The following is a 23,257-nucleotide window of genomic DNA, read 5'->3' on the forward strand; positions in this document are numbered from 1 at the left end:
CGTCTTGGCCGCATATATTCTATTGGATAGCAACTGTATATTAAAAACTAAAATTAAAAGTAAATTGTATATGCTATAAATAGGAAGCATGTTTAGTAAATAACAATTAAGTAAAGCTTTTTTTTTCATACAAAAATTTGTATAGCAAATGAAATTCATATAAAATTTTCTGTTTTACTATAAATAATATAATGAAATAAATAAAATAATGATATGTAAATTTTCTGTTTTTTTGTATTTTTTTGTTTTATGTATAGGCACTTATTTAAAAATTATAATGTGCTAAATTTTAACAAGTTCATGTATAATTTGAGGTGCTTTTAAGCCATCAGATATATCGGGGCGGCCAAGGTGCTCAAAATATCTGAACACGCCTGTCTTTTCAAAGCGCTAGAGCGCGTGTTGAGATATTTTTGAGCACCTCGGTCGCTCCGATATATCTGATGGCGACTGTACTTAGGAATTTATAAAACTAATAAGTAATAGCTTATGTTGTAGTTAAAGCGCTAAAACATTATAAAAACAGCTGTCATTAATATTTTTGACATCAATTTTATAGTACGTTTCCCACCGACCGGCTGTGCCTATACAATATGTATGGCAGACTCGACTGAGACCGACCGGAGCCGTCCGCATCCGAAAGGAGCCGACCGGCTTGCGGCCGTACAAATTTTAAATGCGCTCCGACGCCGTGCGACTCCGCACGTTCGGTGAGAAAAGTACTTATAGCTTCAGAAAATGTCGTATTAAAACTTGCCAACGATTCAAATGTTGACTCTAAATCGAACTTCATGGTTATTATCATAAGGTATACCTTCCTGACTTCACACGAAGACCTCGCTGTCCTCGTCCACTCGTAGCACTTTTATTTCATAGAGTAGGATCTTTATAAACAGCGCTATTTACAGTAAAGATAATATATATCTTAGTGGGAATTTAGCACTATTTTTATACACTTGTGTACAGTTTTGATTATTTTGTCAACTTTACAGCTATTATTAGGTTTACCTGCCTCGCTTCACACGAAGACCTCGCTGTCCTCGTCAAGGTGTATGGAGTTGTCGTTGGCAGCCAGCTTGAGGAGAGTTTTCTTGATGCGTAGCGCCGGGAGACGCACGGAGGCGTTCGCGTGCCAACACTCGCGCATCAAGCGTGTCATGCCCGCCATCGTCTGTGGACAATAATATATTGTATTGTAATTCGGGCGATTTTCCGCAAGTCGACGACTGGCGCCTATTTTGTGACAGAGATGGTTGAGGGGGGACGCAGACGATCTTCCTCATGAGCTCCACCGAAGGATCGCTCGGAGCGTGCTCGTAGGTATTCTGACTCTCGCGCCGGACTGATAGCTTCCCAGAGAGATACCTACTCCTACTGACTTATACGCTCCTGGTACTTTACATTTCACTAGCTGGTTTTATATTAGTGATAAACAAGCACACAAACAAGTTTCGGTAAGGGAACAAAGTAGCCTATAGATGCTTGCTGGTCCAATGGTGTCACAAGCGCGTTCCCGCCTCTTTAATGGTCTTTGAAGTAGATTTAATTTATCGTACTTACCGGATGTGTAAAAGTGTCGGGCAGTCCCGTACGGGACTCACTCGCCGACACACCTCTTAAAGTGATAGACTACTCCTACTCACTTATACACTCCTGGTACTTAGAACCGAACCATGCACAAATTGTGTAATCACAAAGTGCGCTAATGTCACTATGATCGTCAAATTTCGTGTTTCGTGGGAGCTGAGCTGTAAGAGAACTTCGTAGTCCATGAACGACTGTACTTCAGGGTGTCTGGGGTTACTCACCGGGCGTGTAATGGTGTCAAGAACCTCCGGCCTGGCTCCGTCTACGCAGACGATCTTCCTTGCCGACACACCTCTTAAAGTGATGGACTACTTCTACTGACTTATACACTCCTGGTACTTGGAATTGAATCATGCACAAATTGTATAATCACAAAGTGCGCTAATGTCACTATAATCGTCAAATTTATATGAAAGACGTTTATTATGACTTATGACACTGCCACACTGTTTCGTGGGAGCTGAGCTGTAAGAGAACTTCGTAGTCCATGAACGTCTGCACTTCAGGGTGTCTGGGGTTACTCACCGGGCGTGTAATGGTGTCAAGAACCTCCGGCCTGGCTCCGTCTACGCAGACGATCTTCCTTGCCGACACACCTCTTAAAGTGATGGACTACTTCTACTGACTTATACACTCCTGGTACTTAGAATTGAATCATGCACAAATTGTATAATCACAAAGTGCGCTAATGTCACTATAATCGTCAAATTTATATGAAAGACGTTTATTATGACTTATGACACTGCCACACTGTTTCGTGGGAGCTGAGCTGTAAGAGAACTTCGTAGTCCATGAACGTCTGCACTTCAGGGTGTCTGGGGTTACTCACCGGGCGTGTAATGGTGTCAAGAACCTCCGGCGTGGCTCCGTCTACGCAGACGATCTTCCTCGCCGACACACCTCTTAAAGTGATAGACTACTTCTACTGACTTATACACTCCTGGTACTTAGAATCGAACCATGCACAAATTTTAGAATAACAAAGTGTGCTAATGTCCGTATTATCGTCAAATTTATATGAAAGGCGTTTATTATGACACTGCCACACTGTTTCGTGGTAGAAGGTAAGCTGTAAGACAACTTCGTAGTCTATGAACGCCTGCACTTTAGGGTGTCTGGTGTTAGTTACCGGGTGTGTGATGGTATAAGGAACCTCGGGCCTAGCTCCGTCTACGCAGATCTTCCTCGCCGACACACCTCTTAAAGTGATAGACTACTTCTACTGACTTATACACTCCTGGTACTTAGAATCGAACCATGCACAAATTTTAGAATAACAAATGTCCGTATGATCGTCAAATCTATACGAAAGACGTCTATTTATGACACTGCCACACTGTTTCGTGGGAGCTGAGCTGTAAGAGAACTTCGTAGTCCATGAACGTCTGCACATTAGGGTGTCTGGGGTTAGTTATTTGTATGACTGTATTTTGTGAAAGTTTTAGTATTAAATTTGATCTATGAATTATATTCATTAGTATTATATATGGAATAATATTTACAACATCAATAAATTGCTCTGATAATTAGATTAAGATAATTATATGTAATACTGTCTTACTATTCATAAGTGCTTGTTGCTAGGCCTACATGAATAAAGTATATTTGAATTGAATTGAATTGAAGTTACCGGGTGTGTGACGGTGTCGGGCAGCTCGGGCCTGGCGCCGTCCACGCAGACGATCTTCCTCATGAGGTCGGGCGAGGGGTCGCTCGGCGCGTGCTCGCAGTACGGCACGCGCGCGTCCCGCGCGGGGCCCACGCGCCGGCACACCTCCCACAGCACGAGCGCCAGCGCGTAGATGTCGCACTTGCGGTACGACTCGAAGCATTGCAGGTTCATGCTGAAACAAGATATTTATATATAAATAATCTTTATTTAATTTAGTCGTTATCTTTTACCTATTTTTCAGTTTGTTCACTTTTATTTTATGTCTTTCTCCTTCTTATTCATATTCATATACTTGTCTTGTCTGTTACCTTCCATGATTTTTCTCATCTGATGGTCTCATCGGAAGATCAGCGCTGGAAGCCACCAGCAACATGCTGAGATGAGGCCATTTCGTGGCACTTTATACTTTCTTTTCCTACTCCTCTACTGTTATCTGTCATTTATGCATTCATTAACACGAATATAAGAACATACAGAAAAGATTTCAAGAAAAGTCTATATTGTCTATTCCTCATAAAAGCTCTTGTGCTTTTATAAGCTATAACGTTACTGCGATTAATGGCTACCAACCTAACAAAATCAAAACGAATACAGTTTTAAACTAAGTGCATTGCTGCCAACTTACAAAATATTCATTTGGTTGCATAGTAAAAACAATTATTTCATAAGTCAGAAACACGCAAGTGACACCCATAGACTACGAAGACCGCTTAGCGTTGCTTGTTAGTCTCCGTAGGCTACGGTGGCCAAAATCGAGAAAAAACTGTCCAAAGATTTAATTTAGCAAGTAGCAAGTACCAGGGCCTCATGAGTTACGAGGAGGTGTCGCCGACCGGCCGGCCGCGGCCCGGGGCGGGCCGGGCGCGTAACAAGGTATGCTCGCGCGTCTTGGCTATATACTTTTGCTTTGTTTGCCTAAATGAAGATTTATTTTTGTTGACTCGTAGGAAACGTATTGTATGCAACGTTGTATAAGTCAAAAAATGCTCGTGGCGTATTCCTATACAATGTTCGCCTACGCCTTCGGCTCCGGCTCACATTGTAACTCACGCCACTCGCCTTTTTCGACCCTTCTTATACAACTGTTGCATAAAATACTATATAAAAATTGTAGTCCCACAAACCAGCACGTCACGCATAAACCGGCTAGTGTAGACGTGCCTCGGCCGGTTTGTGCGTGAGGAAATTGTCTATGCTCGCTCGGTGTTAACCCGGCTAATTAATTTTATTTCGACATGTAAAATATAATATACATTTTCAATGAGAAATAAATGAATCTAGTTTAATTTATTCTGAATGAACCCAAGAAAATATAAACATAAATTTGACTGAAATAATAAATTTTCTGACGTATACATAATACCAAATCGTTATAATATTTTCGTACTACTGCTGTACATATATACTACGAATGTGATGTATACAATCAGTCTATTCAGGGGGAATCACCTCTATCTGCATCTGACTGTACACACACAGCCAGTTTCCTGGCGAGAAAATTTCCTCACAAAGCAAACATCTGTAAATTGTATAGTGAGCACGCTTGCCTCGCCAGAGCCACTTTTCTCGGTAACTTGGCGTCCCTCAGCCGCGTGACCCTCGCGAAGCAACGCTCGATGAAGCAGTTTCGGTCCGTCTTCTAGAATTCTAAGGAGTGTTCTAAATGATCACCTCTGGTCGAGTGCCTCGGGGCTCATGTAGCGCACGGTGCCTTGCCTCGCACTCGGCTCTTGCCTCGCGACGTGCGCGGCGGTGACGGCGAGGCCGAAGTCCGCAATACAACACTCGCCGTTCACTTTCACAAGGATGTTCTTGGATTTGATGTCGCGATGCGCTATGGCGGGTTTGCCCTGAGAAAAAAATTGTGTTAAAATTAATTATGAATTCCCATTGCCCGGCGCGGCATTGTCATTACGCGAAAGTAGACGCATAACGTAGAAATCAGTTTTTTTTTTTAACTTTTTTATTTATGATATACATTGAAGTGTAATTGAATTTCTGTAATGTGATTCAAATGGTTCCTATAGAATCTCTACCACCATCTTGATTGTCCACCGTTACAAAAACAAAGCTTTTTAGGGTTCCGTACCCAAAGGGTAAGTCCCTATTACTAAGCCTTCGCTGTCCATCCGCCTGTCTGTCTGTCACCAGGCTGTATCTCATGAACCGTGATAGTTAGACAGTTGAAATTTTTACAGATGATGTATTTCTGTTGCCGCTATAACAACAAGTATGGGTTTCTTGAAAAAAAAAAAAAAATATTTTATTTTATGACGTATTAAAAAAAAACTACTTACTAGATCTCGTTCAAACCAATTTTCGGTGGAAGTTTGCATGGCAATGTATATCATATTTTTTTTTTAATTTTTCATTCTGTTATTTTAGAAGTTTGGAAGTGTCTCTCGCGCAAACTATTCAGTTTAGAAAAAAATTATATTAGAAACCTCAATATCATTTTTAAAGACCTATCCATAGATACCCCACACGTATGGGTTTGATGAATAAAGATTTTTTGAGTTTCAGTTCTAAGTATAGGGAACCCCCAAAATTTATTGTTTTTTTTTCTATTTTTATGTAAAAATCTTAATGCGGTTCATGGAATACATCTACTTACCAAGTTTGAACAGTATAGCTCTTATAGTTTCGGAAAAAAGTGGCTGTGACATAATCGGACAGACAGACGGACATGACGAATCTATAAAGGTTCCGTTTTTTGCCATTTGGCTACGGAACCCTAAAAAGTACCGTTATTTCGTTAGGATCGCAACACTATTCTACCCTCTTAAAAAAACAAGAATATATGAATATAACGATCATTTATTAATTAGTTTAATTACCCACTAGTGCTCATAAAATAACCTCTTAAAATTTATCTTTATCACTAATTTTCAAAACTTACCTGTGTCCCATGTATGTCTGTATGTAAATGTAGAAGTCCATTAACAATGGACAGACATATCAGCATCATTTGATGCCTTGTTAACGTCGTTCTCTGCAGATGTTCGTAAAGAGATCCGAGAGGATGGTAGTGTGTTATCAGCCATAACTGAAAAAATATATACATTAGTATTGCATTGGACCGGTCTGGCGTAGTGGGTGACCTTGCCTATGAAGCCGATAGTCCTGGGTTCGAATCCTGGTAAGGGCATTCATTTGTGTGATGAACACAGATATTTGTTCCCAAGTAATGGATATTTTCTATGTACAAATTTAAGTATTTGTATATTATATATATCGTTGTCTGAGTACCCACAACACAAGCCTTCTTGGCTTACCATGGGACTTAGTAAATTTGTGTAAGAATGTCCCTATAATAGTACATTACGATACAAGTGCGAAAAATAGGAAATTCGAAACAAGTGGCGATAAATTATAACACGACTGAAGAGAGTGTTTTAAATAGACACTAGTTGCGAATTACCTATTCGGACATGTATCGTACAACGTTTTACAGTACATATGACCCTTTAAATGTTCGACACAGTAACGTAATATGCTAATTTTCGCACTAGTGCTATAAAGTAGCACCATATGTACTGTAATATTTATTTATTAATCAGTAAGTAATCAACCGAACGAAGTGAAGTCGCGGGAAATATTTCATTTTTGGTACAAGCTTTTATCGCTGACTGTACTTTTCTTTCCACAGGCAACTAATACTCACTATTCTAGAATCCCCAAACACAATTAAGTTGTGTTGTTTTATCACAGAGTTGCTATGGCCACCTTCTGTCTTCATCATCAGATCAGCTCGATGGTACTACAATATTGCCTATATATTACCTATTAGTTTGTGAAGCGCTGGTGGCCTAGCGGTAAGAGCGTGCGACTTGCAATCCGGAGGTTGCGGGTTCAAACCCCGGCTCGTACCAGTGAGTTTTTCGGAACTTATGTACGAAATATCATTTGATATTTACCAGTCGCTTTCCGGTGAAGGAAAACATCGTGAGGAAACCGTACTAATCCCAACAAGGCTTAGTTTTACCCTCTGGGTTGGAAGGTCAGATGGCAGTCGCTTTCGTAAAAACTAGTGCCTACGCCAAATATTGGGATTAGTTGTCAAAGCGGACCCCAGGCTCCCTTGAGCCGTGGCAATATGCCGGGACAACGCTAGGAAGAAAGATTACCTATTAGTTTGTATATTGGCCTATTAGACTTAGTATTTAATTTTGAAACATTCTCTTTCCACACTTCACCCACCTTAGCAAATTTCTGTTTGGCCCAGCGGTTGACTGGTAGAGAATGCCTCAAGGCATTAAGTCCGCCCATTGTACTTTTTACTTGTATTTGTGCAATAAAGCTTAACATAATAAATAAATATTGCATTGTCGCCCGACTTACATATGTATGCAAATTTACAGCTTCATTAGGCGGCCACACAGAGCGAGCATATGCGAGGCAAAAACGGCCAGTGTAGACGTGCCTCGGCCGAGACAATTGCCTCGCGCGTATGCTCGCTGTGTGGACCGGCCTATCGGAAGTCAGGAAGTGGGTCAAATTTAATTAGCAAGATTTGACCCGCACAAACATACATTGCAAGTTAAATAAAAGCTTGTAAAAAGTTCAGTGTGTTGTTACCTGTGTACAACTATTTCTGCTAGTCATATCGCTCCCTATGTACGCCAGTATGTTGGTGTGCCTGAGCAGCACAGTGCTGTATATCTCCGTCTCCCTCTGCCACGAGGCCTCGTCCCGCGAGAAGAATATCTTGACGGCCACGCTGTCCGCGTACCAGAGGCCGCGCCACACTTTGCCGTAGCGGCCCTGGTAAATGTTATTATTAGTTCAGTTATTATATTCCAAATAAAAATATAAAAAAGGTATCTGGGGTTTAAGGCTTGGTGAAATTATTATTATTAAATAATTGTAATTTGTTTTTTGAATGAAGGGACAGTATGGTATTAAACTATACATTTAGATAGGTAGATGTCATAATATATTAGTTACATTTTACATTACAGATAAAGTAACTCGAACCTTCTTTAGCATTCGCTGCAGACGCAGTAACTTTAAGGACGAGAAATCGACGCCACACCTTACATGGCGGCCCTGCCAGTGCGGCCTAACATAAGTAGCTCGTAGTTATATCATTGACGATGCACCTTACAAATGCTTTCGTCGCCAAAAACACGAACTCAAGTTCATCAGTGTTGCCACCCACCTGCCAGCAGCTGCATACGAAGTTGAAAGAGTACGACATATTTTTTTTTTTTTTTGGTGTTCGAATGTTGTTACGCATCGCCCCCTGGCCTGAGGTGGGCCCATTTTGGGGGGTATGTGGGACTCACACTTCCCGTGGCGTGACGATGCGTCGTCGCTTTGTTTTCTTGGCGGCGAAAAGGTTCAAAAATAACGTGGTGAAGTCTCTTTTTGATATACATAAATTAATTGTAGTATGTGTAAGATTAATAGATCTTAATTTTTACAGACTCTTGACAGACATCCGGGCGTCTCGGAAACTTAAAGATGACGTGAACAGTTCCCTCACCATCCCAACACACTCCAGCAGCGACACCTGCTTGCTGAGGGTGCGCTGCACCATGAGCGGCAGGCCGGAGCCGGAGCCCGAGCTCAGCGAGCCCTGCAGGTACTCGCGCAGCGTGGAGTAAACAGTTCCCTCACCATCCCAACACACTCCAGCAGCGACACCTGCTTGCTGAGGGTGCGCTGCACCATGAGCGGCAGGCCGGAGCCGGAGCCCGAGCTCAGCGAGCCCTGCAGGTACTCGCGCAGCGTGGAGTAAACAGTTCCCTCACCATCCCAACACACTCCAGCAGCGACACCTGCTTGCTGAGGGTGCGCTGCACCATGAGCGGCAGGCCGGAGCCGGAGCCCGAGCTCAGCGAGCCCTGCAGGTACTCGCGCAGCGTGGAGTAAACAGTTCCCTCACCATCCCAACACACTCCAGCAGCGACACCTGCTTGCTGAGGGTGCGCTGCACCATGAGCGGCAGGCCGGAGCCGGAGCCCGAGCTCAGCGAGCCCTGCAGGTACTCGCGCAGCGTGGAGTAAACAGTTCCCTCACCATCCCAACACACTCCAGCAGCGACACCTGCTTGCTGAGGGTGCGCTGCACCATGAGCGGCAGGCCGGAGCCGGAGCCCGAGCTCAGCGAGCCCTGCAGGTACTCGCGCAGCGTGGAGTAAACAGTTCCCTCACCATCCCAACACACTCCAGCAGCGACACCTGCTTGCTGAGGGTGCGCTGCACCATGAGCGGCAGGCCGGAGCCGGAGCCCGAGCTCAGCGAGCCCTGCAGGTACTCGCGCAGCGTGGAGTAAACAGTTCCCTCACCATCCCAACACACTCCAGCAGCGACACCTGCTTGCTGAGGGTGCGCTGCACCATGAGCGGCAGGCCGGAGCCGGAGCCCGAGCTCAGCGAGCCCTGCAGGTACTCGCGCAGCGTGGAGTAAACAGTTCCCTCACCATCCCAACACACTCCAGCAGCGACACCTGCTTGCTGAGGGTGCGCTGCACCATGAGCGGCAGGCCGGAGCCGGAGCCCGAGCTCAGCGAGCCCTGCAGGTACTCGCGCAGCGTGGAGTAAACAGTTCCCTCACCATCCCAACACACTCCAGCAGCGACACCTGCTTGCTGAGGGTGCGCTGCACCATGAGCGGCAGGCCGGAGCCGGAGCCCGAGCTCAGCGAGCCCTGCAGGTACTCGCGCAGCGTGGAGTAAACAGTTCCCTCACCATCCCAACACACTCCAGCAGCGACACCTGCTTGCTGAGGGTGCGCTGCACCATGAGCGGCAGGCCGGAGCCGGAGCCCGAGCTCAGCGAGCCCTGCAGGTACTCGCGCAGCGTGGAGTAAACAGTTCCCTCACCATCCCAACACACTCCAGCAGCGACACCTGCTTGCTGAGGGTGCGCTGCACCATGAGCGGCAGGCCGGAGCCGGAGCCCGAGCTCAGCGAGCCCTGCAGGTACTCGCGCAGCGTGGAGTAAACAGTTCCCTCACCATCCCAACACACTCCAGCAGCGACACCTGCTTGCTGAGGGTGCGCTGCACCATGAGCGGCAGGCCGGAGCCGGAGCCCGAGCTCAGCGAGCCCTGCAGGTACTCGCGCAGCGTGGAGTAAACAGTTCCCTCACCATCCCAACACACTCCAGCAGCGACACCTGCTTGCTGAGGGTGCGCTGCACCATGAGCGGCAGGCCGGAGCCGGAGCCCGAGCTCAGCGAGCCCTGCAGGTACTCGCGCAGCGTGGAGTAAACAGTTCCCTCACCATCCCAACACACTCCAGCAGCGACACCTGCTTGCTGAGGGTGCGCTGCACCATGAGCGGCAGGCCGGAGCCGGAGCCCGAGCTCAGCGAGCCCTGCAGGTACTCGCGCAGCGTGGAGTAAACAGTTCCCTCACCATCCCAACACACTCCAGCAGCGACACCTGCTTGCTGAGGGTGCGCTGCACCATGAGCGGCAGGCCGGAGCCGGAGCCCGAGCTCAGCGAGCCCTGCAGGTACTCGCGCAGCGTGGAGTAAACAGTTCCCTCACCATCCCAACACACTCCAGCAGCGACACCTGCTTGCTGAGGGTGCGCTGCACCATGAGCGGCAGGCCGGAGCCGGAGCCCGAGCTCAGCGAGCCCTGCAGGTACTCGCGCAGCGTGGAGTCCCCCGCCAGCGTGGCGCGGACTCCGTTCTGGGACCCGTCTACACCTGAAAAATTATCATCGTATTATTTTGACATACATACTTTTTTCGAACAGTCGAACCTATTAGCCCCACGAAGTTTAAATTAAACACGGAATAAGTGACGTCACGTCATGGTCAAGTTCCCTTCTCTTTGGTTCGCGGGCACACTGGCGATTTGCGAGCGAGTTGAAAGCGAGACGAGCGCCCAACGATATCGCCGTGAGCTCGCAACGTGTTCCCCGTATGTGCCCAACGATATCGCCGCGAGCTCGCAACGTGTTCCCCGTATGTGCCCAACGATATCGCCGTGAGCTCGCAACGTGTTCCCCGTATGTGCCCAACGATATCGCCGCGAGCTCGCAACGTGTTCCCCGTATGTGCCCAACGATATCGCCGTGAGCTCGCAACGTGTTCCCCGTATGTGCCCAACGATATCGCCGCGAGCTCGCAACGTGTTCCCCGTATGTGCCCAACGATATCGCCGTGAGCTCGCAACGTGTTCCCCGTATGTGCCCAACGATATCGCCGCGAGCTCGCAACGTGTTCCCCGTATGTGCCCAACGATATCGCCGCGAGCTCGCAACGTGTTCCCCGTATGTGCCCAACGATATCGCCGTGAGCTCGCAACGTGTTCCCCGTATGTGCCCAACGATATCGCCGCGAGCTCGCAACGTGTTCCCCGTATGTGCCCAACGATATCGCCGCAACGTTTTCGCTGCGGACTGAGATATTGGGATGGGAGCAAAATCTTTGCGCACTCGTAGACCGCGAGCTAGGAACAGATTTCCATGACCTATCGCCTTCCGGACGATAACTCGTATAATGATTAACGGCTATGTATGAACCCTTGTGGACGTGCCGCTCCGTTGGTGGGTTGAGGAATGCCAGCCACCGAAACACGTAAAAAAACAGTCATTGCCTCCCGTTTGATACTTTGTCAGATGGTAATTTAGATGCTATTGTGAATTAAAATAATCGCCAGCCGCGGTGGAAAGAACGTCAGCTGGTCGCATGAACATATAATTTAAAAAAACAAGGGCTTTACCTTTTTATGATAGGGATAACAAAATCATGAAACTTTGCATGTATCATTCCATTAGGCGTTTCAATAAACGGATTAAGTATTACACATACTTTGCGGACATAAATGGTAAGGCGCGTATTTTTTTCATGTTCATGTGACCAGCTGACCATCTTTCCACTGCGATACAACCGGCTGACAGTTTTTTTTTTTATTTAAAATAGCATCTAAACTAACATTTGTCTGACACAATATCAATCGACAGAAATTAACTAAATTTCCGACTATTTTTTAAATTCATGATAGCATCTAAACTATCATCTGACGTATCAGCCAGGAGACGATGACTGACGATATATGCTCCTGACTTGCGGTCTATCGAGGCAAACTCGTTGCGAATTCGCGGCGAACACGCTGCTCGTCTCGCTTCAATTCAAAATATTAATACATCGGAAATACTTATTACTTTTGTCTACGTATTAACATTTTTTTGTGCTTTATTTCATGCATTCTTCTTCTTTCTTTTCATCCTATTCTTCTACTGACTTTGTCAGGGCAGTTTAGGTACCTCCTCCCATCCCCCGTTTCACGCAACGTGTCAAATAATTTATTTCAAGAAAAGTCAACATGTCTATAGGGAGCGTGCATGAACTGTAGGAGGCAGCACAGGAGCCGTCAGATTTTTGGCGCGAGGCGTAAATGTGATGTTTATTGTTCAGATGTAGCCCACAAGATGGCAGCACTTACTATGCACAAGAAAACACGTGACGTGTACATGTACATGTTTATGGTTCCGATTCAGGCCACGAGATGGCAGGCCTTCCAACGCGCACGGTCCCTATACCGAAGTCCAATCGAAAAAGCAAATAATGTAAACAAATATGTCAGCTTTTGTTGGCATTTGACATCTAAACTAAAAAAATATATGGAAGCTGATTTCACATTATCTCTTTATTTATCTTGTGTCTTAGATTAGGCATTTTATAATATGAATATAAAAGTAAAATACAACAATCATACAAAAATAATACAAGTCGCTTGGGGCCTGCGGGACATCCTGCCCCGCCCACGGCTCCCGCTGCCGGTGGTATAGTGCGTCGCATGAGATGGTCTCCGTCCATTAATGAGAATTTCACATTATTATTATTATTAACTGACATGTATTGTAACAAAGTTATAAAAATAAAATATTTAATTTATATACATAAATTGTTGATAAGATCATGATTGTCGTCAAACACTGCGTGATCACGAAGTATTGACGGTAAATTGGTTTGTGTAAACAATTATTTGCAATTCTCATTGGACTCCACTTTCTAGTGGCCTGTGGGCTAATTGGGCAGAAATCCTTCGACTCTCTGAGGGTCCAGTATAACAACGTTTTCAGGGCTCTGTTGAGGCTCCCGCGATACTGTAGTGCTTCTGGCGTGTTTGGGGACGCATATGTAGTTGATTTTTATGCTATTATGCGCAAAAATAATGTATCAGTGGTACACCGTATACGCGGGAGCACCAACGGGAATTTTGGGACGATTTATCGAATTTCATGTTCACAAATGTGCAGTTCGGTAGATCGACCAAGGTAATCAGCAATCTAAAGTATGTAAGTTACCTAATTTATTTTATGTAATTTATTGTACGGTAACGTAACATAGGTTGTAAGTTGATACTAACAAAATAACTGTATTAATTGTCTGAGAATAAATATTTTTTATTTTGATTATATTTATTTTTTAAAGTAATAGTACATTACTATAGAGGACGGGAAACAAAGGGTTGCAGGCCAAGTAGATATAAACGGCCGAGCGTAGCGAGGCGGATAGGGAGACGCGGCCAGCAACCCCGTTTCCCGCCGAGATTTGTATAGTGCTTTTCTCAAACTTGCAATGAAATAATTAAAAAAAAATTGGATGATGATGATTGTTTCATGTCCTAATGTGATAGGTTATTCAGTGAGTGGGGTATTGAAGGGGAAAAAAAATCTAATTATTTTGGCGCTACCACGCACGCCATTACGCTTTTTTTCTTTTTTTTTTTTCTTTTTTGTGTTTTTTGTTGTTACCGACAGGGGAACGAAAATTTGATTATTTTTACGCTACGATGCACGGTTTAGAAGATACAGCCCTATAAAGATTTCAGTATAACTGAAAAAAATAAACTTTTTGGGGGCTGTATCTCCTAAACCGTGCGTCGTAGCGCAAAAATAATGAAATTTTTGTTCCTCTTTGAATCCCTGAAATAATATTTAACAAACACAAAAAAGAAGAAAAAAAAAACAAAAAAGACAAAAAAATGAAAAAAAGCATATTGGCAGAATTTTACTTATAGGTTTTTTTATAGTTGAATGCCAAGACGTGCCATTATTTGACGTTAAAAAACAAAAGAAGGTTGCCTTACAGGCATAGGTGTGTAAGGCAGTATGAAATTCCTTTACATATCATCATCACTTATCGCACCTGATATGTAGTATTTCCGGACCTAATTTGAAGTAAGTCATGTCAACATTTCATTACAAGTTTGAGAAAAATATTATTACAAACACAGATATTTATTAACCCTATTATAAATGACGCGCCGCACACGATAGACGTGGCGTTCAAAGGGTTAAACAACCGTAAATTAAGTAACATGATAACAAAATTACCTTCATAATAAGCGCTGGTGACTTGTGGGCTGTACACGTTGCTGGAGAAGTAGTTCGAGTCCGGACCAAGCTTGTGCAGCGCCGCGCGAGACACTCGCAATCTGAACCAATTAATAAATATATTCCTTTACATATCATCTTCACTCATCGCACCAAATACGTAGTATTTCCGGACCTATATTGAAATAAGTCATGTCAACATTTCATTGCAAGTCTGAGAAAAGTTTATTTATACACCGTGGGCTGATAAAACCCGTCAAATTTTAAAGGTGTGTTCTTGACCGCATTTAGAGACTAAAATGTGATACAAAGTTGCCTGAAATCGTTCTTGTTTTAGAGATAATGACAATTTTTGTAAAAAATTGTTTCTGTAATAACTTAGAGAAAAACGCATTTTTGGCTGCGACGCTGCCACTATGTGACTTGGTTTAGATATACCTGTTGGCAGACATAAAAGTTTTAGAAGAAACTCGCAATTTTTGTGTAAATAAAAAAAAACTTTAGTTATTCGTTGTAACAAATTGTTTTTTTTTTCGACAAGATGTAAGAAGAAATAACGTGTCGTATGAAGAAAAAGCAAAAAAGTTTTTTATTGTCTGATGAGTAATTTTTTTTGCCGAATTTTCCCAAAACTTATATAACATTTTTTGCTCCTCATGACCTCAGGAATGCGTGGTTAAAATGTGTCGGGTTTTACCAGCCCACGGTGTATATTTGCCAAAATTTTCATTGAACAGTGCGCAACCACAGAATAAGTAATAGTACTACCGTATAGAAAAGATACTACCTACAAAACCGAAGTTCGGTCGGCCTTACACAGTCTGAATCCGAATCTGAATTCATAATCTGATTTCATATTATTAATTCAGAACGCACGGAATAGAGTATATTCAATAATTAAGGAAGTCAATGATTTTATTATTGAAAAATAAAAAATAAAAACTACATTAAAATATACCTTAAACAAAACTACATAAAGCTAAAAAGGAAAAAGATTAAAAACTAAAACTACAACTAAAGTATTACATACAATTTAACCACACACATTCAGATTTTTTCAGATTATGAATTTCTCAGATTGATCTGTCAGAATGACACTAACGTGCGTTATGAATTCAGAATATGAATTCCGGACGCAACTCTTTCGCTTTCGCAACGAGCACACACACGCTGGAATCAGATTATGAATTTGCCATTGTCATTCATGGGAGAGAGTGAGACAGCGTTTCTTGAGACAACTGATCAATCTGAATGTTTAAGACATGTGTGAGACAAAGCTTTCTGAATTAAGGATCTGAATTCAGAGAGATATTCCGGACGTGTGAGGCCAGCCTTCGACAGCGATTCAGGGACGATTCATGCTGTCCCTTTCTTATGTATGGTACTATCCCTTTCGGCTATTTAGGGTTGTCAAAATTCAAGTCATTATCTTATCTATGGTCGTACACGCAAAGGTACGTCAAGTTGTGCCAACCCTGATAATTGCTCAGAGCCGAAAGGAGCCGGGAATGGCCGAAAGGAACAGTTTCAATCCCCTGGCTCACCTCGCTGTACAGATCTGTTCAACATACCTGTGACTCCTCCTCAGCAGCACTACAGCAACAACCGCCGCTGTGAGCGTGAGCACAGCGGCCAGCGCCCCGGCCCAGAGCTTCCAGGAGCGGTCGGGCAGCGGCTCCACGGCGGTGTCCTGCGGCGCCAGCAGCGGGAAGGCCCCGGTGTTGCACAGGTCGCCCGCGCAGCACGTCACGTTCAGCTGGCCCGCGTGGCGTTTGCGTACACTGTAAAACAAGTTAACATTTTTTTCTACTCGTCGACTGAAATGGTTGAATTAAAATTTCATATACCGAACTTGTTATGTTGCACATTGACAAGTGTTGTTTCTTGTTTAAAAAATAAACAGATTGTCTATGCTGTCATGGCGTTGTTTCAATTACTACATTGGCGATTCGAGGAAATTTAATTAGTTGTTATTAGCGAAATGGCGTTAAATACGAATTTCTTGCTGCCCGGGGCTTTCGATCAAAAAAAGGACGATTGGAAAGTGTATAAAGAACAAATGTTATTTGCGCTACAAGCACTGGGCGTGGAAAATAACCTAGAAAGTGCCCGCGCCATTTTCCTTTCACAATGTGGAAAAGATACTTTTGCATTTTTAAGTTCATTAGTGGCGCCGAAAAAACTCGTAGAAGTGAACTTTGATGATATCTTGGCCGTATTAGACAAGTTTTTCGCGCCCGAGAAAAGCGAAATACTCGAAGCCGGGAAATTCCATCTACGATGTCAAGAGAAAAGTGAAAAAATGCAATCTTTTATTTCGGCCATTAAAGCGATAGCAGTGCATTGTAACTTCAGTGATTTAGAAAGACAATTGCGTGACAGACTGGTGTTGGGAGTTAGAGATGTGCGGTTGCGGCGAGAATTACTGAAAACGGACAATTTAACGTTCGCACAAGCCGTAAGCCGAAGTGTTCAATATGAGCAAACTGTGAGCGACCTTTACCCGCAAACAAGTACCTCAACACCTCTGGAGACCAAACCAACAACGAGCACAAGTATATCTGAACCGATGGACACCAACCTAGTTAACGTCGGCTCGCAAAAGCGCGAGACTGCCTGTCGTCACTGCGGGGCGAATCATAACCCTAGAGGCTGTAAATTTGCTAGGGCGAACTGTAACTACTGCAAGAAGGTGGGCCATACGGTTGCCGTATGTTGGAATCGTAATAAGAAGAAAATTAACCTGGTTGAAGTTGAAGAACTGGACGACAGCAAGGAGGACTTCGCCTACATGAATGAAATCCTGCAAGTACATGTCAAGTCAAGTGCTGAACAAGCTAGTAGCAAGATCTTCACTATAATCAAGTTGCATGATAAAGAAGTTCAGTTTGAAGTGGACTCGGGGGCTGCACGTACTGTTATCTCATATGAAACATGGAGAAATCTGCAGTTCAAGATTAAATTGGAGGATGCTAAAATAAACCTTATCACCTGGGGTCGGCATCCAATTAAGCTGAAGGGATTAGCTAAAGTTAAAGTTGGATACAAAGGGCTTGAACATGAATTAACAATAATTGTTGCTGAAGACAGGGGACCTAATATTTTGGGAAGAAATTGGTTTGCGCCATTGGGCATACAAGTTGAAGGACTCTGTTGGACAAGTCAAGTACCAGAAGAACTACAGTTGAAATACCCTAAAGTATTTAGTGATCAACTGGGTTGTTATACGGGGCCGCCTGCAAAACTAATTCTGAAGCATGAAGCTCAACCAAAGTTTCTGAAATGTCGACCTATCCCTTATGCTCTTAGAGAAGAGGTGAAAACTGAACTGAAGCGACTTGAGGCAATTGGAGTGTTGACTCCTGTGAGATATTCTGATTGGGCTACACCACTCCGCATTGTAAGAAAGGAAGATGGAACCTTGAGAATATGTGGCGATTACCGTTCTACAGTTAATATCTCAATAAACTGTGATGTTTATCCACTGCCAACATCAACGGAAGCATTCCAATTACTGGCTGGAGGTAAAATATTTTCAAAACTGGATCTGAAGCAAGCTTATACACAAATGTTAGTAGATACGGAATCAGCTGAAATTTTGACATGGAATACCCCATTAGGACTGATGAAGGTAAACCGATTACCTTTTGGGGTCAGTTCAGCACCAGGCATATTTCAACGAGTGATGTCAAGTCAATTTGCAGACATGGATGGTGTCGCTGTTCTATTAGATGACATTGTGGTGACAGGTACTGATGAGACTAAACATGCTGCAAGGCTAGCTAAGGTACTTCAGCGTATTCAAGAGCTGGGATTCACCATAAACATTAACAAGTGTCAATTCTCGGTACCATCAGTGACCTTCCTCGGCTATGTTCTTGATGCAAATGGCATACACCCTTGCCCAAGAAAGATTAAGGAAATCCAAGAAAGGCCAAGCCCTTCAGATCTGAAACAGCTCCGTGCATTCTTAGGCCTAATCAATTTCTATGAAAGGTTCTACAGAGCTAAGTCTGACATCTTAGAGCCTCTGCATCAGCTTTTGAAGAAAAATATGACTTGGAAGTGGGGAACGCTAGAGGAAGACGCGTTTAAGAAGGCTAAACAGCTGTTAACCTCTGACTTGACACTAGTGCAATTTGACAAGAATAAAGAGGTAATTCTCACTTGCGATGCCTCGGAATATGGCGTGGGAGCTGTAATAAGTCATGTTTTTGAAGATGGCCAAGAGAAACCGATTGCAATGGCTTCACGAACTATGCAGCTGCATGAAAGGAATTACAGCCAACTGGATAAGGAGGCCCTGGCTATTATTTATGCACTAAGGAAGTTCCGAGAGTACCTGGTGGGAGTCAAATTTACCATAGTTACAGACCATAAGCCGCTAATTGGGCTCTTGAACCCAAGAAAGCCAATTCCAGACCAGATCTCTCCTCGTTTGCTACGCTGGTCACTGATTTTAGCTAGTTACAATTATGACATTTTGTATAAGCCAGGCCAGGTAATTCTGAATGCTGATGGATTAAGCAGATGGTGCAGTCCAGAACCTGTGCAGGAGGAAGCTCCTTTGCCAGAAGTGTTACTGCTAGAACAAACACCAGAAGGGTGGACAGTTTCTGTAGGCGATATTGCCCGGGAAACTAAGAAGGATGAGGTGTTAAAAAAAGTTGTGTTTTTTGCTTTACATGGGTGGCCATCAGAGAGCAATGACCGCAGGTTGCTACCCTATATACAAAGGAAAGATGCAATTTCAGTCAGCAAAGATTGCTTATTGTTTTCAAATAGGGTCATAATACCAGAGAAATTGCAGGGTCAAGTATTAAAGATTATACATGCACCGCATGCTGGCATGGTACAATCGAAAGCCTATGCACGAGCGTACGTTTACTGGCCAGGTATGGATGCAGATATCACTGAAATTGTTGAGCAATGTGAACGCTGTCAGTTGACTCGCAACAATCCTCCGGCAACACTGAGAGAATGGCCTATGCCTGAGAAAGCATGGCAACGCCTGCACATTGATTTTGCGGGCCCATTCATGAATAAGACCTTCTTGATACTGGTGGATGCATACTCGAAATGGCCAGAAATAGAAGTAATGTCTAGTATGTCAAGCACACAAGTGATACAGTCGCTTAGGAGGATTTTTGCGGAACAGGGATTGCCCGATTTACTCGTATCAGACAATGGAACTGCTTTCGTCTCTGATGAATTTGAAACTTTTTTGAAGAGGAATTCTATACAACATATAACTTCACCACCTTATCATCCAAACTCGAATGGACAGGCCGAACGCACGGTGCAGACAATTAAGAACAAAATCAAGCGTCAGAGTGATATACCATGGCCGGAAAGAATTGCAAAACTCCTGTATCATATAAGAACAACTCCCAGTACAGTGTCAGGGAAGACTCCAGCAGAACTCCTAAACAACAGGAAATTTCGAACTGCATTATCAACATTGCATCCTGAGTCCACTCAAAGCAAAAAGATTGTTCAAGCATCAAGTAAGGCCTTGAGAGAATTTTCGATTGACCAAAAAGTATACATAAGAAAATATAATAGTAATTTGGAGAAGTGGATGAAAGGAATGGTGGTGAAACGGAATAGTGAAACAATCTATGAGGTAAAAACGGAAGATGGGGTGGTACATCAACGTCATGTTGATCAGATCAGAGCAAGGAAAGATAACAGCGTGGACCAGGAGTCTGAGACTGGAGTCCCACCGGAGCCCATGAGCGATACACCAGAGAGATGGGTCAGAGATCTGTCACAGGAGTGTGATCCGCCTATTGTGATACCACCTGAAAGTGAATGGAGGGATATAATTGGATTCTGATTTTGTTACATGTGTAATGTTAGAATTTATTTCTGTTGTTGTTGTCCACTCACAGAGAGTACTGTTGAGTAGTTAATTATATTCGAGAGATTTAAGTCTGATTAATGTTGTGTCAATTTTAGTGGAAAGGTGTTATGTTGCACATTGACAAGTGTTGTTTCTTGTTTAAAAAATAAACAGATTGTCTATGCTGTCATGGCGTTGTTTCAATTACTACAGAACTGTAGTCGTTTACAGTGTATAGAAATTAATATTATAATTGACTTTTACTACCAATGTCTACAATTACCTCTGATCAGGCCTGTGGTGGCACGTGAACTGCGCATGGTCGTGGCCAGCGCTGCAGCCCCGCGAGTGCCGCAGCGAGCCGTCCGAGTCCCGGACCGACGACTTGAAGCAGAACAGCGCGTCGGAGCACTCCTGGGGCGTGTCGCAGTATGGCGACTCGCATTGATGGCATTTGTATCTGAAATTTGAGATAAATATCTTTTTCAATAAAATGTTGACATGACTTCTAATTAAGTCCGGAAACACTATGTATCCGTGCGATGAGTGAAGATTAGATGTAAACAAATTTCATTCAGCCTTACACACCTTCCAGCGTTCTTTTGTTTTTAAACATCAAATTATGACACAACGTCTTGGCATTCAACCATCAAATAGTAGTTGATCCGTAATTTGTTTTTAGGTGTGTAAACCTATGAATAAAGCAAATTGACTACAATTTTTCTACATTGGTTTGAGCCAGGGTTTGAACCCACAACCTTTCGCTTGAATATTAAGAGACATCTTTAGATTAGATATGTGTATTGTGTTAGGGGTTAGTCCTAAATATTTCTGTCTCACCTTTTATGATTCCTTTTCCTTGACGCAGCATAGTGAAAACAAGTCGTTTAATAAGTGTTTTTATTTTTAGCCATAATATGCCAAGCCATGAAAATGGCAGTATGAGAAATAAATATGTTAGAAATATTGTGCGGTCATTACATCTAGATTTTTAAGCAGTAATTATTTTAGTGTAAAATCTACTACAATCCACAGTACAATAAAGTAAATAAAACAAAATTATAAATAGAACAGCTTTAAATTATCTGTAACCTCTAGAGGCACAAATTGCATTTCTCTGACAAGTTTTATGTGGGTAGGGTAAGATCAAAATTTTACAGGCTATAATAGGGAAAAATAACTTTGCGATCCTAGTGAAATATAACGATCCTAGTAAAATATAACGGTACTTTTTCTATGAAATTCCCTTTTGAAAGAAAACATATTCCACTAACTAAATCACTTTGATTTTTATGTTGATCCCATCAGCATTATTTATTCTAGGTTTCGCATTTTTTTTATGTAAAAATAAATGTATTGTACTTACTGCAAATTTTGAAAAAAAAAGGAAATTTATAAACCTAGTTTTTCATTGTGTCAATAACATACAAAAAAACCAGATAAGTGCAAGTCGGACTCGCCCACCGAGGGTTCCATACTTTTTAGTATTTGTTGTTATAGCGGCAGCAGAAATACATCATATGTGATAATTCCAAATGTCTAGCTATCACGGTTCATGAGATACAGCCTGGTGACAGACGGACGGACGGACAGTGGAGTCTAAGTAATGGGGTCCCGTTTTACCCTTTGGGTACGGAACCCTAAAAAATAATGGAAAATAATTAGAATGGAAAAGCATTTTCTCTCTTTGAATGGACAATCATATGGTATATTAACATTTGTGTTTAATCTTATAGCCTGATTCAGATCTCCTTAACATTAAACAAAGCCTAAGAAAATCTTCACATTATGAAGATGAACACTTTACATACCTGAAAAGGTGAACAGTCATCTTTTGCACAGACTTTGGATCCTCAAGAACCTGCATGGATCCAAAGCTTCTTGTAGAATCGTCATCCGGGTCCACCAGGCCAGGGAGTCCTCCTGTAAAGTCATCATCATCACAACTTATAACTTCAGTACTGGACACTTTTTGGTAGTATTTTAAGAATACCAAGAGTAAGTCTTATCTTTATTTAGTATAGGTATTTATAGTATTATATTAAACAGCTTCATAGGTAATGTTGTAAGATGAATAACAATAATTTGTTTAAGTTATTTGTCTATATTATTATGTCAATATAGTCAATCAAGAATAGTAAACTCGTATTAAAATACATACTTAATCACTTCAATGAATTAACATTTATTAGTGTAAGCATCATTTATATAAACATAATTTTATACAAAATTATCAATGGTAAACTGAAAACGCAGTTCAGAGCAACTACAATAATAAAAAACACCGAGATATAAAAACACAAAGCTGGCTACTCGAATAGAAAAAAACAATCATCTCGTACGCGGTCTGTAAGTATTGCAGATTCATGAACTTTGGTAGTATTGTGTAATATAAGTTCTAGATTAAGTCCAAGTAAATAAACTTGGTATTACTTACCATGGCAAGTATTTATCAATAAAAATGTGAACAACCATCCCACAATGACAACGTCCGCCATTCTACGTTCATCATAACAATGCACTGCGGAACTCAAAATTGAACTCATTATAAGAGATATTTGCTATGAGTCAGAAAAATTGCAAAGATATTAGTTTTTAATTATTTTTCTTTTTTTATTCATATAGTGAGTTTGTACTAACATCAGATGCAATATTTATTTGAAAACATTTAGAAAGAGTTATGTTTTTATCGAAAGTATATTTCCGGTTACTCTTTGCGTTTTGTTTTCCCAAAAAAAAGTATTAGCTGACTGGCCTGCAGTACTGATGCATAACAAAACGCATTTACTTAAGCGTTTTCACACCTTCAAGCTAGATCAATCTTTGATAAAACTAAGTTCTGAGGGCCTA

At 42.6% G+C, this 23,257-nt stretch overlaps 1 protein-coding gene across 1 annotated transcript; it reads right to left on the reverse strand.

Moving 5' to 3' along the window:
• Nucleotides 1–229: 229 nt before the first annotated feature.
• LOC133530462 (activin receptor type-1) lies at nucleotides 230–23,217 on the reverse strand. The gene is made up of 12 exons (XM_061868376.1): nucleotides 22,845–23,217; nucleotides 22,219–22,330; nucleotides 21,248–21,265; nucleotides 20,691–20,867; nucleotides 16,134–16,343; nucleotides 14,563–14,663; nucleotides 10,758–10,921; nucleotides 7,838–8,023; nucleotides 6,159–6,305; nucleotides 4,931–5,109; nucleotides 3,218–3,431; nucleotides 230–1,171 (listed from the first exon to the last, which is right to left on the reverse strand). The coding sequence occupies exons 1-12, from the start codon at nucleotides 22,951–22,953 to the stop codon at nucleotides 1,019–1,021; spliced, it is 1,770 nt and encodes a 589-aa protein (XP_061724360.1). The 5' UTR covers nucleotides 22,954–23,217; the 3' UTR covers nucleotides 230–1,018.
• Nucleotides 23,218–23,257: the final 40 nt, after the last annotated feature.

Source organism: Cydia pomonella, chromosome 22, assembly GCF_033807575.1.
Source record: "Cydia pomonella isolate Wapato2018A chromosome 22, ilCydPomo1, whole genome shotgun sequence".
NCBI lineage: Eukaryota > Metazoa > Arthropoda > Insecta > Lepidoptera > Tortricidae > Cydia > Cydia pomonella.

Coding starts and splice junctions, on each gene's coding strand:
- LOC133530462 (XM_061868376.1), bottom strand. CDS start 22,953: ATGAGTTCAATTTTGAGTTCCGCAGTGCATTGTTATGATGAACGTAGA. Junction 16,344..20,690: donor CACCACAGGCCTGATCAGAG/GTAATTGTAGAC, acceptor CTTGTTTTACAG/TGTACGCAAACGCCACGCGG. Junction 6,306..7,837: donor GCAGAAATAGTTGTACACAG/GTAACAACACAC, acceptor ATATTTTTTCAG/TTATGGCTGATAACACACTA.